The 17,211-nt window shown below is 37.5% G+C and overlaps 1 protein-coding gene across 1 annotated transcript; it reads left to right on the forward strand.

Annotated features, from left to right (window-relative positions):
- The first annotated feature begins 2,238 nt into the window (after positions 1 to 2,238).
- LOC133298012 (uncharacterized) lies at positions 2,239 to 4,431 on the forward strand. The gene has a single exon (XM_061497253.1). The coding sequence runs from the start codon at positions 2,239 to 2,241 to the stop codon at positions 4,429 to 4,431; it is 2,193 nt and encodes a 730-aa protein (XP_061353237.1).
- The last annotated feature ends 12,780 nt before the right edge of the window (positions 4,432 to 17,211 follow it).

Below are 17,211 nucleotides of genomic sequence, written 5' to 3' on the forward strand. Positions count from 1 at the left end.
TGGGAGTAAATAAATGATGCATAAAATGCATGAATTGATGGTGATGCAATTTGGCCATGATCATTAAGGTGTCATGGAATGTAAGTTAAATTCAATTAAATATTGAATAGCAATTGATAATTGTAATCAAGTAGGTTTCAAGTGGTTTTGGGGTAAGATAAACCCTAATAAAGTATTAAGTATTCACTTGAGTTAGTGATATTAACTAACTAGTATTGACGGCCCAATGATAAGGCCTGAATTTATGTTAAGACTTATGTGGTACGACATTAACTATGTTAAAAGAAATGAAGTTGTTAAATGAAAAGAGAATTATCAAGGTGATTAAGAAAGTTACAAAGTTGGTAATTGGATGAACATATGATATGTTGATTGCTTGAGTTACAAGTAATTGATAGTATTTTTATAAATAATACCAGAGTATAAACGAAAAAAGTAAGTGAATGTAAAGGGTACAAGTAGCTTGGACTACAAGTTAATAGTAGGGAAAGCTAAACAGGTAAGTTCTCGATTTAGGAGTTTTCTTCTCCGTGATTGTTTCATCGTTATAACACCTCGAAGTTCTAAAACATGTAATTGTATATTAAATGTGGGTTAAAGGATAGGATTAGTAAAAATTCTGAAATTTAGGTCAAAATACGAAGGAAGGGTAAAACGGTAATTAGCCAAACACGTAACCCTAGGAAGGTAAAATTGAGTAAGAGATCTCAAATGATAAAAATAACCCTAGAAATGGATTCAGAACGAAAAATTGAGTGGTTAGGCAAGTTTCTGAAAATTCGGTTAATAGTATTTTTACCGAGTAAAAATATTGCAGTACAGTTGCACCGTAAAGCGTGCCAATTGAATTTTGAGCTCTAGTTTTGGAAATAAGTTATAAATGGTATATAGGACTAGGAAATATGATTTTTGGTGAAAATGGATGGAAATTAGTAAGTTTGGGGAAGCGTGTCCACGGCGCGCATAACAGCTTAAAACTGCAATTTCTCTGAACGACCGGAAAACTCCAGATTTATCTGATCAAGGGTAATTAAAGGACAATGGTTAATGTTAAAATTTATAGTTTCTAAATAGGTTATGAAATTATGGACGTTTAGCGGAATAGACGAAAGATTTGAATTAATTTGGACGCGTGAGGTGGCGGTAGGACCCACCCCACTTAAGTGACAATATGACAACATGGCCTAGACACTATTCACTCACCTTCCTCCCTCTTCTCTCTCCTATTCCACGGCCTCCATCGATGTTTAGGGAAGTTTTGATTCAAATTTTCAATCCCTCTTAACTCATTCAATACTACTCCGAATCAAGAAAAGTTTCTGAGCAAATTTGTTGGAAATTGTAAGAACCTGCACCGTTAATTAAGGAACTTAATTAGTTAATTACGAGAAATTAGGAAATAATTCCATAATTGACCCTAATAATTATTATGAGGCTTAGATAATTATAGTAAGTGAGTAAGAATGCTGAAAGTCGCTTTTCGGACGAAAAGTGCAGATACCGATTCTGCTACTCGGTATAAATGCGTACCGATGAAGTATCCCGGAAAATTATGAAAAATGTGTAAGTGTTACTAGAATAATATATAGGACTTGTAAAACAAGTTTCAAGTTAAAATAATGAGAACTGGTGCCAGAACTGATACTGGCTATGGAAAAGCGCGTACCGGAAAGGTGTTGCGAAAAATAAAATAAAAATATGATAAATCTTGCAAAATTGAGAAGGTTCAGAATCCTAAGTTTGGGATTAAAATGCTAAGCGTAGCAATTAATGATAATACTGTGTGTTTAATTCTTAAGTGACTATATATACTACATTTGGCACTAAACCCTAGGCCATAATATTATCCTACTTGAGTCTTTGGGTGGCTGGTCAGTTGTGCTCTACTCCATTATTTCTCTTCTCCTTTGTGTGAGCTTTGAGGCCTCATTTGTTACATGTGAAGATAGCAGGCCTATGAGGAAGAGAAAAGAGCCTATATGGACTAAAGACTATGTATTGTAAAGTCACTGAAAGGTCCAATTAATAGATATTAGGCTTATATACGGTTAGTTAGCATAACTGATGTATAGTGTCTCATTCAAGTGGGTATTGACCACTATATAATACAATGGAGTGTAAAGACAATGGGTATCATGAATAAAGAATTGTTTTCTGTTTCCTGTTAATTCTCTCTCTCTGGTCAGATACAATTTCGCGTATTGTATCAACTGGTGCTTTCATTTTGACCCATCCATCATGAGGGTTCAAGACTTAGCCGAAGAATTCACCACTCACCGTGATCAAGTTCATCAGCGGTTGGATCAGGTGAATGAGTCGATTGAAGTGCGATATGCATCAATGGAGGCACAACTCAGAGAATTTATGTCTCGTTTTCCTCCAACACAAACAACAAATCCACATCACTCATCGTCATCAATGGGTTCTGATGATCGTGGATCTCTACGCTTCGTGAAAATGGAGATTCCGTCGTTTGAGGGTCAAGACCCTAACAATTGGATTTTCAAATCCGAATTGTTCTTTCGTCTTCAACAAACTCCGGATCATCTCCAGGTCCAGATCGCAGGCTTAAAGATGGATGGTGCTGCAGGGGATTGGTTCCAATGGATTTTTAATAGCGGTACGGTACAAACATGGGAGGAGTACACTAAGGCTGTGCGGCGACGTTTTGGGTCGTCACATTACAGAGATGTCAGAGGTGTTCTTGCTAAATTGACCCAAATTGGTTCTTTGGCGGATTACATGCGTGAATTTCAGAGATTGATGAACCAGGTACATGACCTCAGTGATAACTTTTTAATGATTCTATTCATTTCAGGTTTGCAACCTGATCTCCAGGGAGCAATTCAATTACATTGGCCCACCAGTTTGCATCAAGCTATGCAATTAACATTAGCTTATGATACACATCATTCTGAGCTTCGTTCCTCTTTCACAAATTCTACCAAGAAATCATTTCATCGTCCTGCCTCACCCATTAAACCAGATAAACCCTATCCTTTAACTATTCAATCATCCCAAACACTAGCCTTACCCGCCCCATCCACAGTACCTGTTCGAAAGTTATCTACTGAGGAAATCCGCAAGAAGCGTGAATTGGGTATTTGCTTCACATGTGATGAAAAATGGACGGCGAAACATAGATGCAAAGCCAAAATGATGCTCCTTATAGGAGAAGTGGAGGATATGGGTGAAGAGCAAGAAGAAGAGATAGTGTGGGGTATGGAGGAACCCAAGGGCAACAGAATTGATGCAACTTTGAATTCTTTGTCCGGGAGTAATAATCCACGATCCATACAATTGCAGGCCAGTATAGGGAAGCAGGAGGTGAGTGTGTTAGTGGATTCTGGAAGTTCTCACAATTTTATTAGAAGGAGGCTTGCTGAGGAAATTCGATTGCCCATGACAAAATCTTCCAAGATGAGGGTCTTTATGGGCAGTGGAGAATTTTTACTGTGTGATAGAAAGTGTTCCAATGTCTCACTCAACATTCAAGGCCATGGCTTTATCACAGATCTGTGGGTTATTGAGTTGAGTGAATTAAATGTTATTCTGGGAATGCATTGGTTAACTCAACTAGGCAAGGTCACACATGATTATAACAATCTATCCATGGAGTTTGTTTGGCAAGGAATACCAGTTCAATTGAGTGGCTGCCAGCAACAGGGAACAAGATCAGCAACAGCAGGGATGCAAGGTGCATGTAATACTATAGCACTGCAACCTATCGAGGAGGCTCAAGCAAAGGAGATAGCATATCTGGGTCATGTAGTGACTGTTTCTGGTGTAAAGGCTGATCCAAGGAAGTTATCTGCCATAACCGATTGGCCTATCCCTCAATCTACCAAGCAACTAAGGGCTTTTCTTGGGTTAACAGGATATTATAGGAGGTTTGTACAACATTATGCTTCCATAGCCCATCCACTAACCGAGTTGTTGAAACAAGACAGGTTTTCATGGACTAAAGGGGCTGATGCATCTTTCCACAAGTTGAAGATTTCCATGGCCACAACACCTGTCTTACATCTTCCAGATTTTAGCTCTTCTTTTGTCATTGAATCTGATGCATCAAGTTTTGGTGTAGGAGCTGTCTTATTACAAAAGGGTCAACCTGTGTCATTCTTTAGTAAGAAATTGGGGGTGAGATTGGCAGCAGCTTCGACCTATGTCCGTGAGCTATATGCACTCACTGAAGCTGTCAAGAGGTGGAGGCACTATCTCCTAGGGTCTCATTTTGTGATAAGGACCGACCATCAAAGCTTGAGGCAATTGCTTACTCAAACAATTCAGACTCCTGAACAACAAAAGTACATGTCTAAGCTTCTTGGATATAGTTTTAGCATTGAGTACAAAAGTGGACTTTCAAATGTGATGGCAGACTCTTTATCTAGACAACATGGTGCAAATTACTGTTTTAACCTTGATGTCTGAACCAAAGTTTGATATTATTCATCATATAAAGTCCGAAAACTCTTCAGACCAAGACCTCTTAGTTATCCATCAGTCCTTGAAAGATGGTACAAACAAGGACCCTTCCATCACATGTAAGGATGGCTTATTGTTTCACAAGGACAGATTCATGTTGGGCACACACTCCCAGCTTAAAGCTATGCTGATCACTGAAGCACACTGCACACCATTGGGAGGCCATGCAGGTGTCCTGAGGACTTTCCTTAGACTCTCGGTTTCTTTCTTTTGGAAACATATGCGCAAGGAGGTCAAAGACTTCATCACTCAATGCACCATTTGTCAACAGGTGAAGACTTCTACCCAGGCTCCTATGGGTTTGTTAAATCCATTACCTATTCCTGAAGATGTCTTTGATGATTTAACTTTGGATTTTATTACGGCTTTACCAAAGTCTCAGGGATTTACTACCATCTTAGTGGTAGTTGATAGACTCACAAAATATGGACATTTTGGTCCATTACCTACTTCGTACACAGCTTCAACAGTGGCTCACCTCTTTTGTAACATGATTGTGAAACTTCATGGTTTTCCTATATCCTTAGTTTCTGATCGTGATCCAATATTTTTGAGCAATTTTTGGAAGAATTTATTTCAGTTGAGTGGTACAAAACTCCATGCCACCTCCGCATATCACCCTCAGTCCGATGGTCAAACTGAGGTAACAAACCGATATATTGAACAGTATCTTCGCGCTTTTTGCTCAGAACAGAATCATGCTTGGTCTTCCTATCTTTGCTGGGCAGAGTTGCATTATAATACCTCTTTTCATTCTTCAATCAATACATCTCCATTTCAAGCATTGTATGGGAGAACACCAGTGATGTTACCTATGTATCCAAGAGGCTTGATCAAAATTGAGGCATTGGATAGCCTACTGCAGAAGCGGGATGAGGTCTTAGCCAATCTCAAAGTGAATCTGCAACGGGCTCAACATAGAATGAAGCTACAAGCGGATAGACACCGTCGTGATCACACATTTCCAGTGGGTGATCTAGTCCTAGTTCGTCTTCAACCTTATAGACAACTATCAGTGGCAAGGAGAGCAAACCACAAACTTTCCAAGAGGTATTTTGGCCCTTTTCCAATTCAGAAGGTTATTAGCTCTGTTGCTTATCAGTTACAATTACCAGAAGGTAGTCAAATCCATCCTACCTTCCACATTTCCAGCCTCAAACCTTTTCATGGTTCAGCCAACCTTAGTACTTCACCTTTGCCTCTTGAGAGTGTGGATAACAAACCTGTCCAAGTCCCAGTTGCAGTGTTGAGTTCACGTACTGTATCTATCCGTGGAAGACCACAACAGCAAGTTTTGGTCCAATGGTCTCAAACAGTCCCTGAAGATGCATCATGGGAATCTGTGGGAGAGCTTCAAAATGTCTACCCTTCCTTACACCTTGAGGACAAGGTTGTTTTTGAAGATGGGGCAGTTGTTACATGTGAAGATAGCAGGCCTATGAGGAAGAGAAAAGAGCCTATATGGACTAAAGACTATGTATTGTAAAGTCACTGAAAGGTCCAATTAATAGATATTAGGCTTATATACGGTTAGTTAGCATAACTGATTTATAGTGTCTCATTCAAGTGGGTATTGACCACTATATAATACAATGGAGTGTAAAGACAATGGGTATCATGAATAAAGAATTGTTTTCTGTTTCCTGTTAATTCTCTCTCTCTGGTGAGATACAATTTCGCGTATTGTATCATCATTCTTCATGAAATCTCCACCTAAACACTTGTGGTGAGTGAGAGTGAGCATTGGGAGGGTGTTGGTGACCTTGTTTCTGGGTTAGAGGGTCAGTTTGTGTTAGAGTGAGGTGCTGACTTTGAGTTTGGAGAGGGTGTGAACCTTGTGTTTGGTTTTGTGGTGCCAAGGAGTGACCTTTGTAAAGAAAGAACTCATCTTTGTGTGCCATTTTCGTGCACCTTCAAAGTCAGAACCTTAGGGGTGTTGGTGAGCTCCAAGAGCACTCCTTTCTCTGTTTTAAAGTTTGGGTAAGTGCTACCAACCACTGATCATGAGTTTTAATTGATAAAATAGGTGTCTTGACATGTTTAAGGGGTTAAACAAGTAACCAACCTAAGTATGAACCTTAATGAGCTTAAAGATGCATGTTTTAACGTTTTAAAGTGTTAAAAATGGAACCTTGAAGGGATATCTTCGCGAAAATGCAAAACTGCATTCTGTCGCGAAATATCCAGATATTTGGATGGAAATATCCGGATATGGATTTCTGGATATCCAGATATGGATTTCTGGATATCCGGATATGGATATCCGGATATGGGATGTGGAAATATCCGGATATTGATATCCGGATATGTCCCCGAGGAATATCCGGATATTCTGAGTTTTTGAGAACAGTGAAGGCACTGTTCATACATAATGGTATTGTGGGTTTGTGGACCCTAGACTGGTTAAGTTGAGCTTCTGTATTGATTAGTTAAGTCAGAATCTAAGTGATTAAGGGCTTGTGGCTTTGTGAGAAGCCTTAAGACATGAAATGTAAAGGAAAGACGTTGTCCTTGTGTCTTATACTTGTTGAGTATGATTTTGATATGATTGTTGATCCAAAACAGATTGTGATTCTGCTGTGTTTGGGCTTTAAGATTGGTTGGACTCTTGGCTTGGATTGTTAGCTTGCAAGGTAAGCTTTCGTGTCCTCGGTTTAGCCATTGTTGGTTCCACCATGTCCCATGGGGGTATGGTTATATGCATGATGTTGTTTTCATGATATATTGATTTGTGAAATGCTGTTGAGCTGTTATATGCGAGTGCCTTTATGATATGCATGTGGTGTTCCACCTATACGGTAAGCCTGAGTATGTGGTACATACAAGAGGGTGAGGCTGTGGGTGAAGTGCAAGCGATGTTCCTTGTACTTATTGTGGGGTTGTAGACGTACGTCCTGCATTTCTCTGGCTAGTAGAATAGTTAAAACACACATGGCATGAATATCTGCTGCACTGCATAGTTTTGGAACTTATACTGTTAAATGCTTTTGAACTTATATTGCTCGTGTAAGTGAGCTTAGGGTGGAATATCCTTGAGGACCCCTTGTCTTACTGAGATTTCTTTTTAGAGATCTCACCCCACGTTTGGGGCACATATTTCAGGTTCAGGTAATGCGGGGGTTGAGACCTCTGGCGGCAGGAGGCCGGAGCTTAGCTGATTTTATATGCTATATGCTGACATGACTGGATATTGGATGTTGTTTATGTTTTCTGTCTTTAGATTGATATTTGAGTTGAGACTCTTTTGTGGGCTTTGTTGCCTTATTTGGTGAGTATGGTGTAACACCCGACCGCTTCAAGAATCAATGACTATCTCCACATACTAACACGAGACTTTTCAGTGTGCTTCTTCCTCACTCGCATACTTCCCGGGAAAACTTCCCAGGAGGTCACTCATCCCAGAATTGCTCCAAGTTAAGCACGCTTAAATGTGGAGTTCTTCCGATCTGGGCTACCGAAAAGCAGATGCATCTTGTTAGCATAGGTATTACCTATTAATTCTTATAAGCTATCCCAAACTGTGCAGCCTTATACTTGCACAGCCTTCCTCTCTTTCGGGTGTCGATTCGATTCATTCATGCATGTAACGCCGCTCCTTGTTCGTGCCTCTTTGCACCGGCGATCGATCCCCGCCCTCGTCAGCGCTAGGGATGTTACATGCCCGCCAGCTTCCGCCTAGTTCGTCCTCGAACTACACCGTACTGGATGAGAGGCCTGCTCTGATACCACTTGTAACGCCTGACCGCTTCAAGAATCAATGACTATCCCCACAATACTAACACGAGACTTTTCAGTGTGCTTTTTCCTCACTCGCACACTTCCCGAGAAAACTTCCCAGGAGGTCACCCATCCCAGAATTGCTCCAAGTCAAGCACGCTTAACTGTGGAGTTCTTCCGATCCGGGCTACCGAAAAGCATATGCATCTTGTTAGCATAGGTAGTACCCATTAATTCTTATAAGCTATCCCAAAATGTGCAGCCTTATAGCTGCACAACCTTCCTCTCTTCCGGGTGTCGATTCGATTCATTCATGCATGTAACCCCCCGCTGGAAGCCTGTCAGGAGTCGCTCTTTGTCCGTGCCTCTTTGCACCGACGATCACTCCACGCCCTCGTCAGCGCGCGGGATGTTACAGAAATCATCACCCGAACCCATCCCATCGATTAGTTTTCCTTGAAACCCTCTCATTTGTTAGAAAAAGGGCAAAGTCAGACACGAATTTGAAGAGAAAGTTGGGTTTTTTGGAGTTGTTTGCTCAAGCCATTGCTTGGGGATCAATTGGAGGAGTCTTGTGACTTAATTGTGGGTAAGTTTCAACACATTTCATTGGTTGATTTGTGAATTTGATTTCATGAAACCTAGGGCTTGCATGCTTGATTTGTGTAGTTAGAGAGCTCAAATTGAAAATGTGTGTTAGGTAAATATGTCTTAGAATGATGTTTTAGAGTGATAAATGCAATAAAAATTATTGATGAAATGTTTGGTAACTTAGGCGAAGTTTATGATGGAAATTCAAGACTGTGTTTGGGATTGTTGATAGGATTGTGTAATTGAGTTGTTGAGTGTCTGTATGGATAGATTATGATATTGTATGATGTTTGGGAATGTTGAATTGAATCGGATAACCATTGGTTGGTGCCCATGTGGATTTCGGCCATAGGGAGGAAAATTGGGATTGAATGTTGTGAAATTGTGTGGTTGTTATGTTGTGTTGTTAAATGGTAATTAGAAGGGTTGTGTGAAGAGTGGATGCTTTGAGAATCAAAGGAAAAATGGTTGGATTGTGTGGAAATTGAAATTGTGCCTAGAGTGGAATAAATGGAAAAATGATGTTAGGATAGTGTAAAATGGAAAGTGACACCTAAAATGGTGTTGTAGTAACAAAGGATGATAAAGAAAAATGAAAAGAAAATAAAGAAAAATAAATTGTGATTTTTGCCTATTATGGTCGAACCTCACATTGGTGGGGGAGGAATTTGACATTTTGTGACTTTGGTGGATTCAACGTATATTGATGTTCCGTGTATGATCAATGTAAGTTGCCTCCCGCGAATTTGAACACTGAACCGTGAGTTCGGTGGGTTGCCCTAGGTCCCGGACCAAAGGGATTGGGGTAAGTACTCTAGAACCGTGCTTGTAGAATTGATAACTTACATGTGTTTGGTGAATGAAAATAATTGGGAATGTTCTATGTGTAGGCATTCTGTTTGTGTACCTAGCTTGGGAAGTATTACATTGGAGCTGTGTAGAGGAGATTATTCAGATAATCCATTGGTACTGGCGTTTGATCCCCGTGTGTGCTCCACCATGCCCGTTGAGGGTAATGGTCGGAAATGTATGTGAATAATGTAGTATAACATGTTCATGCATATTGTATGTATAATGGTACATAGGATGTACCGAGTCTCTGGCCAGTAGACTGTTCCATCTCCAACCATGGAGGACGCGTGAGAGAGGAGGGAGGAGGAGAGAGAAAATGCTGAAGTTGTGTCTCACATGGTCCAATTGTCACTTAAGTCACTTAAAGTGGGTCTCACATGTCACTTAACTTTCTTAAATCACCCAATTTAACCCATAAATTCATAACCTACGTATTTTTTTTGTTCATATCATATTTTTTTACTTTCTAAAATACTGATCATAATTTTACGCTTATCGGTACAATTATACCGCAGTATTTTACACCGGTAAAATCATTATTCATCAAATTTTCTGAAACTTTCCTGCCCACTCGATTTTTCGTCCTGAATCCATTTCCGGCATTATTTTTACCATTTGAGACCTTCTACTCAATTTTTCATGCCTAGGGTTACGAGTTTGGTAAATTACCATTTTACCCTTCTTATGCATTTTGACCACTAATTCAGGATTTTCACTAATCCTTCCCCTTAATCCACATTTTCATATATAATTATGCATTTACGAAATTCGAGGTGTTATAAATTCCCTGCCTGATGATAATACGCAAGATTAATTCTTCCCTGCTTAATGATAATATGCAAGATTTGTACTTCTGTTATTCTTCTTTTTACTTAATTACTTGTGTTTGTTCTATTTATCTTCCTGAATTAAACACATCACATTACAAATTCACATCACAATGTCATTGTACATAAATTTAAACACATCATCAATGGCAAAAAAAAAATTAATTTATTGCATTTTAAATAAAAAATTATAAATTTCTGGCTGTTTTGAAAATATTTACACATTTATTGCACAATGTCACGACCAATTTGGGCGTCACATGTCACGCCCCATTTAGGCGTGACACCCATGTGGATCACGCCTAAATGGGGCGTGACATGTGCTACCCAAATTGGCCATGACACATGCAGACATGCTGCCCCCAGGGCGTGAATGATGCAAAAAAAGTCTATATAAAACCTTATCACTCTATACACTCTTCACAACTCTTCTTTACCATCAATTCTTACATTTACATACATAATTATTAGCTTAAATTTAGCCTTTTATTTTATTTTTTATTCTATTTTAAAATAAGTTCACATTCTGATTCTGTTTGTGTTGTGTTATATTACAATGGTAGGAAGGTGAAAGGCAGACGAGGTGTCATGTTTGAAAGTGAAAAAAGGCCGACATGTATCCAACGCAACGTAACCATTGATGAACTGCATCAGAGAATTCATCATAAGTTAACTCTTCAAGGTAACCAATCTATCACTCAGATCACCACAAGGTTATGGCAATCTGATCAATACATTAGTTTGCAAGTGGTTGATGATGAACACGTCGAGATGATAATGGAAGAATTTTTCAACCAGTCAAGGAAAGATTTTCTGGAGTTGTATGTGGACATTGAAAGAGTAGAGGATGTAGCCTTACCGGTGAGGTCAGTTGCTTTAAATTCTCCACGTCTTGCATCAACGTCCGCTGCTCATGCTTGTCCAGTTGCTAACATTTCTGAGGGAGATGAAAATGATCCTACTTGGGTTATGCATGACGACGACGACCAATAATGCACAACCCATGTGGCTTAAACCGCCTAAGAGTATAAAAAGGTCGTAGTCTCACTTTCACAAGGCCTGACCTATAAGCCTATAGGCTGGCCTATATTGTACTATTTATTTTAAATAAAATAAAATAGAATAAGTAGAGGAACCAACATCTCAGCATGTTAGATTGTGTATATGAATATTAAAAGGTTTTTGGGAGAGGTTATATTTACTACAAGCATCATGAAGTGTTTGTTGGATTCATGTAGTTATTTTAATTTACAAAGTATGAATTTATTTGTTGGATATGATGAAATATATGTTATTTAGTTTGAGCATTTTGCTTTTGAAAGTGACTTAAATGCAGATTGTATGAGTTTTGTTGTGATTCATAATTCTGTTTGGACATTGAAATTATGATTTTTGGTTTAGCAATAGAATTTGAGTATTTTGTAAACTTGATTCATGGTTCTGCTTGGAAGTTAAAAATTAACAGGCTAACGGGCTAGGCCAGACCATTTGTTTTTTTATAAATGGGCCAAACCAGGCTAACAGTTAGATTCATACTAGGCTTGGGCCAGGCGAAATTGAAATTTTTTTACATAGGCTTGTGCTTTTTAGGGCAAAGCTTGGCCCAGCCCAGCCCATTTTCACCCCTAGTGCCAGGGTTAGGAGGAGGAGGAACGAGGGAGCAATAGGTGGAAATCTAATCCATGCCCAAATCTGGAGAAAAATGTGGCTCCCATCCATGTTAGATCTACCAGCATCTGTACACTCTCACAAATTCCTTAACAAGTGTGCCAGAACCGCAGATCCCCAGCTATATCGGCCAATATCATCAAATCCTCCCCCAAGCAACGGGACTAGACGACAACCCATGTTGCTACCTCCAGACCTGTCGCAAGTAGCCAACACCCTAGCATATGGGCAATATGCGCCCTCGTGAAAAAAATCTCTCGATCATGATCCCCAGCTGCATCACTCCACCGGACCCACAACTAATCGAAGAATGAAATGTGTAGGTTGCCTGTGCCATGAAACTCACTGGTCAGAGGCCTAGCACCAAAAATAGCCTCACAAACGGCAGACCAATCCTCGGATGTAGATCCGGTAATGACTTGCCCGTCAGTAGGCAATCCTAGTATACCGACCACACCCTGCAAGGTGATACCCATCTCACCCTGTGTCATGTGAAAAGTATGTGTCTCTAATCATAAATTCATTCATAAGTAATTAATTCATACAAATTATCACATCATGTTCCTACCAATTTTATAATCAAGTATACTAATTCATTATTAATAATAATACCTAGGTCACTAATTAATTCGTAATTAAATAATAATAATAATAGTTAGCTCACTAATTAATTCGTAATTAAATAATAATAATACCTAGGTCACTAATTAATTCGTAATTCAATAATAATAATAATAACTGGGTCACTAATTAATTCGTAATTAAATAATAATAATTCATGGGTCACTAATTAATTCGTAATTAAATAATAATAATACTTAGGTCACTACAAAATTCCTAAGTCACTACAACATTCATAACTCACTACAAAACTCCTAAGTCACTACAAAATTCCTAAGTCACCATTACAATTTTCTAACTCACTAATATACGCTAAACCCAACATATTCCTAATGTAGCACTGTAATTTAAACGTTTACATAGCAGGTGTTAAAAACTTATTTTTGTTAGCAGAGCTTCGCTACACAAATTTCCACGTAAGGTAGAGAGCACAATCGTCTTAGAGAGAGATTAGAATGAGAGTGTGAAATGGTAAAAAAGGGAAAATAGGAGTTTATATAGGCTGCATGGGTCATGCCCCTTTTGGGCGTCACATGTCACGCCTGGTTTAGGCGTGACCCACCAGGCAGTGACGCCCTCTTTGGGCGTGACATGTGACGCCCAAAAGGGGCGTGACATTGTGCAATAAATGCGTAAATTTTCTCAAAACATCCATAAATTTGTAATTTTTTATTTAAAATGCAATAAATTATTTTTTTTTGCCCATCATCAATGTATTTGTTTATATGAATGCACATGTATGCATCTATACTATCTCACTGTCAATCATATATACAATTTAACCATCGTCCTTAATAGACTATGGTGGAACAACAAGAACGGAGAAAATTCCAAAACCAAGAGCTTACCTGTAAAAGATCAAATCCAATGTTTACTTGTATCCCGTTCTTTAACCTATTGTATCACCCAAATTATAATTAATACCAATTCACCACACAAGTCAAGGACAACTATCCCATGTTTTCATATTTATTACATATTACTATTTTCACATGAATAGTAGGTAAAACAAGGTTTTTAATACCTTAAGCCTACATATAAGACCCAAATAGGACCTCACTTATTTTCTTTGTTTAAATACTAACCAATCATCATTAAATATCCTATGGATCATTATTTTACATAGCCAATGAATTAAACTCTTAAATTGCACAATTATTTCAATATGGCCGAAATGCACACAAAATTTTCAACATTGACATCCTGTACCATTTTAATCACGAAATCTTCATTTTTTATCCAATTGATCTGAATTTTTGATATGTTATATTAAACACATGTAACTTTAATTTACAACAAACTATGCTTCATTTGGAGTCTTATAGATTCAGATATGATTTTTTAAAATGATAGCTAAAAATTAACATATAACCAAGTTCATGCATCATTTTCACTTCTTTTGATTTTTCCACCACTTGAATCTTAAATCCAATAATACCATGACTTCAATTTCACTTTGAAATTATTACATAAACATGGTGCACCCTATTTAACACTATATGGCCGATTGGTTCATTGAAGAATCACTAATCTCACATGCTTGCTTTTAATCTTTTCTATGCATAGTTTCACATAGATTTAATAAACAACCTCAAAACCAATAAAAACCACATGAAACAACATCAATTAACCAAGATATTATCAAACCCTAACCCATCATAAAACACTTAATAAAATAACTTCCAACCATCAAAATTTAGATGTAATACCTTATTAAGCTTAATTGTGAACTAGGCAACACTTTCCATCCAAATACTTGTCAAATTCCTAACTTTCTCTCTCTAGATGAACAGTACCAGCCCTCTTTGAATGAGTGTTTCTCTCACTACAAGGCTCCTCAAGAAGAAAAGAAAGAGGATTTAGGTTCACAAGACCAAAAGCTATAACTTTTGTGTAATAGGTTTTATCTAAAAATGCCTAGAACCACTTGAACTCTCTTGCTCTTTCTCTCATCATGCTCACGGCCTCAAGGAGAAAGGAAGAAGAAGAAGTGTTCGTCGGATACTTGGAAGAAGAAAGATGACTACTTAAGTCTTGAAAAATATCTTAAAAGTTAGCTTACTTTAACATTTTCCAACTTTGCAACTTGCTAAAATCCTATTGGTTCTTTAATTTCCCACACACCTTGTCATCATCTTACACAAGATTCTAGAATCCTTCCAAGTCACTTAGCCACCTCACATGTAGAAAATGACTAAGCTTTCTTACTTAGACACTTTAACACCTTTAGACTTTCAAACTTTTCATTCATTGGTCCATTTGTTCAAGACTAGTCAACCTTGATTCTTATTGGTTGGTCAACACTAGACTTTGACCTTTAAGAATATATAACATACAAGGTTACAAAGAATTAATGATACATAAAAAATCACGCAAAGAATTCACAAAGTTAAATTATGTTACTAACTTAACAACTTTGTATTCACCTTAGACCTAAACCAATTTTCATTGGTTTATTAATTTTCATTACTTTGACATATTTTTAGAAATTAATTTAGACATTGTTTGATCACAATAAGATCACTTTAAAGCCATGAAATTAACTATAGAATTTAATTACATCATTAAAATCAACCTTTGACTTAACCTTGGTCAATTACCAAAGTAATCATGGCTTTTCACGTAATGACATCTATGTCCCCACATATACCTTATACTTATTTTAGGGTGCTATTAGACTTGTTTGGCATGAACTATATTCTTAACTTATTTATCATGTCAATTACATGATTTACCGTTTACCGTTAGTTAATCCACTATCATCTAATTGACAGTGAAGGTTGTTATAGCCTAGGACCACCTTCTCCAATTCTTCTTCAGTGAAGAATAACCTCAGGGGACATGGCTTGTTCCCCCTTTCTTTAAAAACGGGTCTGTTTTTGATTGACATGACCTCTTTAGGGTATTTTCTTCTGATCAATGTAACCCTTTGAAGGCTTGTTGAGAGAGCTCCAATGGGTCAAAGGTGAAGCTAGGGTCTAGTAAAGAGATCACTGGATCCGGTTGGTCCCTGCACTACTTCAGTGGCTCAGAGACAGTGGAAAGTAGCGACACAAAGAGTTGCTGCGAGAGCAGAGCCACAACATCGTCCATATCTATTCTATCTTAGTTCTATGGAGTCTTTATCTTTCTTGGATGTTTCTTTTTATTCAAGTATGAGCTAAATTGTCTAGGATGGGTGAAAGAGTACCCGTGTTGTGATGTAACCATGTTTGCCTAAGCTTTTCTATGCAATTTTCCATTAAGTTGTTTAATAAAATATTTAAATTGTCTCAAACTTGTTGACTTATCGAGAAAAAGATGCAAGTGTTATGAGATTTGGGCTATAGAGAGATCATTCACACATGCCATAACATACACAAAACAGTCAAGTTAGTTCTAGTTCAAAATTTTGAGAGTCATCCAATTTTTATTCTTGTAAAAACCAAATAAAATATTATTCGTTCATAAAGTTCACCCCATTGAAGCACGTTGCGGGGTCATTAAGAGAGAGATAAAAGAATATATTCTTCTTGTATTGTAGTACCACTTGAAGCTTTGTACATGCCTCTATTTATAAGCTCACAAGACAAGGTATGTTACAATAGGATAAATGACCAGAATTACACTTCTTCGTTGATTACAATTTGAGATTGAATATCCATCAGTCATATTATTCTCGGGTAATGAACATCCGACAATCATATTATTTATTACAAATTAGACAACTTTAGAGAGAAAAAAATAATTTTTAGAAAGAGAAAATAATTTTTTAGAGGAAGAATCATTTTTTAATTGTAAAAATTATATAAATAATTTTTTTAAATTTAAATTTAATTTAATTTGTAAAATATAATAATTATATTATTTTTTAAAATAAAATAAATTGTAAAAATATCTAATTAACTCTTTATTTTTCTCTCTTATCATATTTTTTACTATCAAACAAGAGAAGATAATAATACCATTTATGTTCTTTCACTTCTTTCCCCTTGAATTCCTTTATTTTTGTTCCCTTCTTAATTCCCAAACACACCATTAGGTGGTGTTTGGTATGTGGGTTTATTTTGGAATCCTGGGAAAGTGATATTGGGATTGTTATTTTCCCACATTTGGTATAAGGAAGTGTAAATTTTTTTTTCAGGAAAATTGGATTCCCGGGATTTCAATTTGTGAAGCAGAATCCCATGTAAAAATATCACCTCAAGGGTCGTATTTTCGGAATCCCACCCGGTGGGAATATTTGCAAATTATTTTGGACAAAATTACCCAGTTGTCTTCATCCTCTCCCTGTCGTGCAAACGCATGAAGATTTCCCTATACACCATCTCATCTGCATAATCAAAAGATTCAAAATAATAATAACTTATTCCCTTACCCTTCTTTTTATTTCTTTTGAGTTTTTAGTTTCGCAAAGTACAACTTTCACAATAACATCCCCTCAAAGCATGTCTTTAGTTTCTCTTGAAGG

Source organism: Gastrolobium bilobum, unplaced genomic scaffold (genome assembly GCF_033153095.1).
Source record: "Gastrolobium bilobum isolate Gb01-03AN ecotype WA unplaced genomic scaffold, APGP_CSIRO_Gbil_v1 utg13341, whole genome shotgun sequence".
Taxonomy (NCBI): domain Eukaryota; kingdom Viridiplantae; phylum Streptophyta; class Magnoliopsida; order Fabales; family Fabaceae; genus Gastrolobium; species Gastrolobium bilobum.

What these genes read in the sequence shown, in the direction of transcription:
- LOC133298012 (XM_061497253.1), top strand. Translation starts at nt 2,239, where the DNA reads ATGAGGGTTCAAGACTTAGCCGAAGAATTCACCACTCACCGTGATCAA.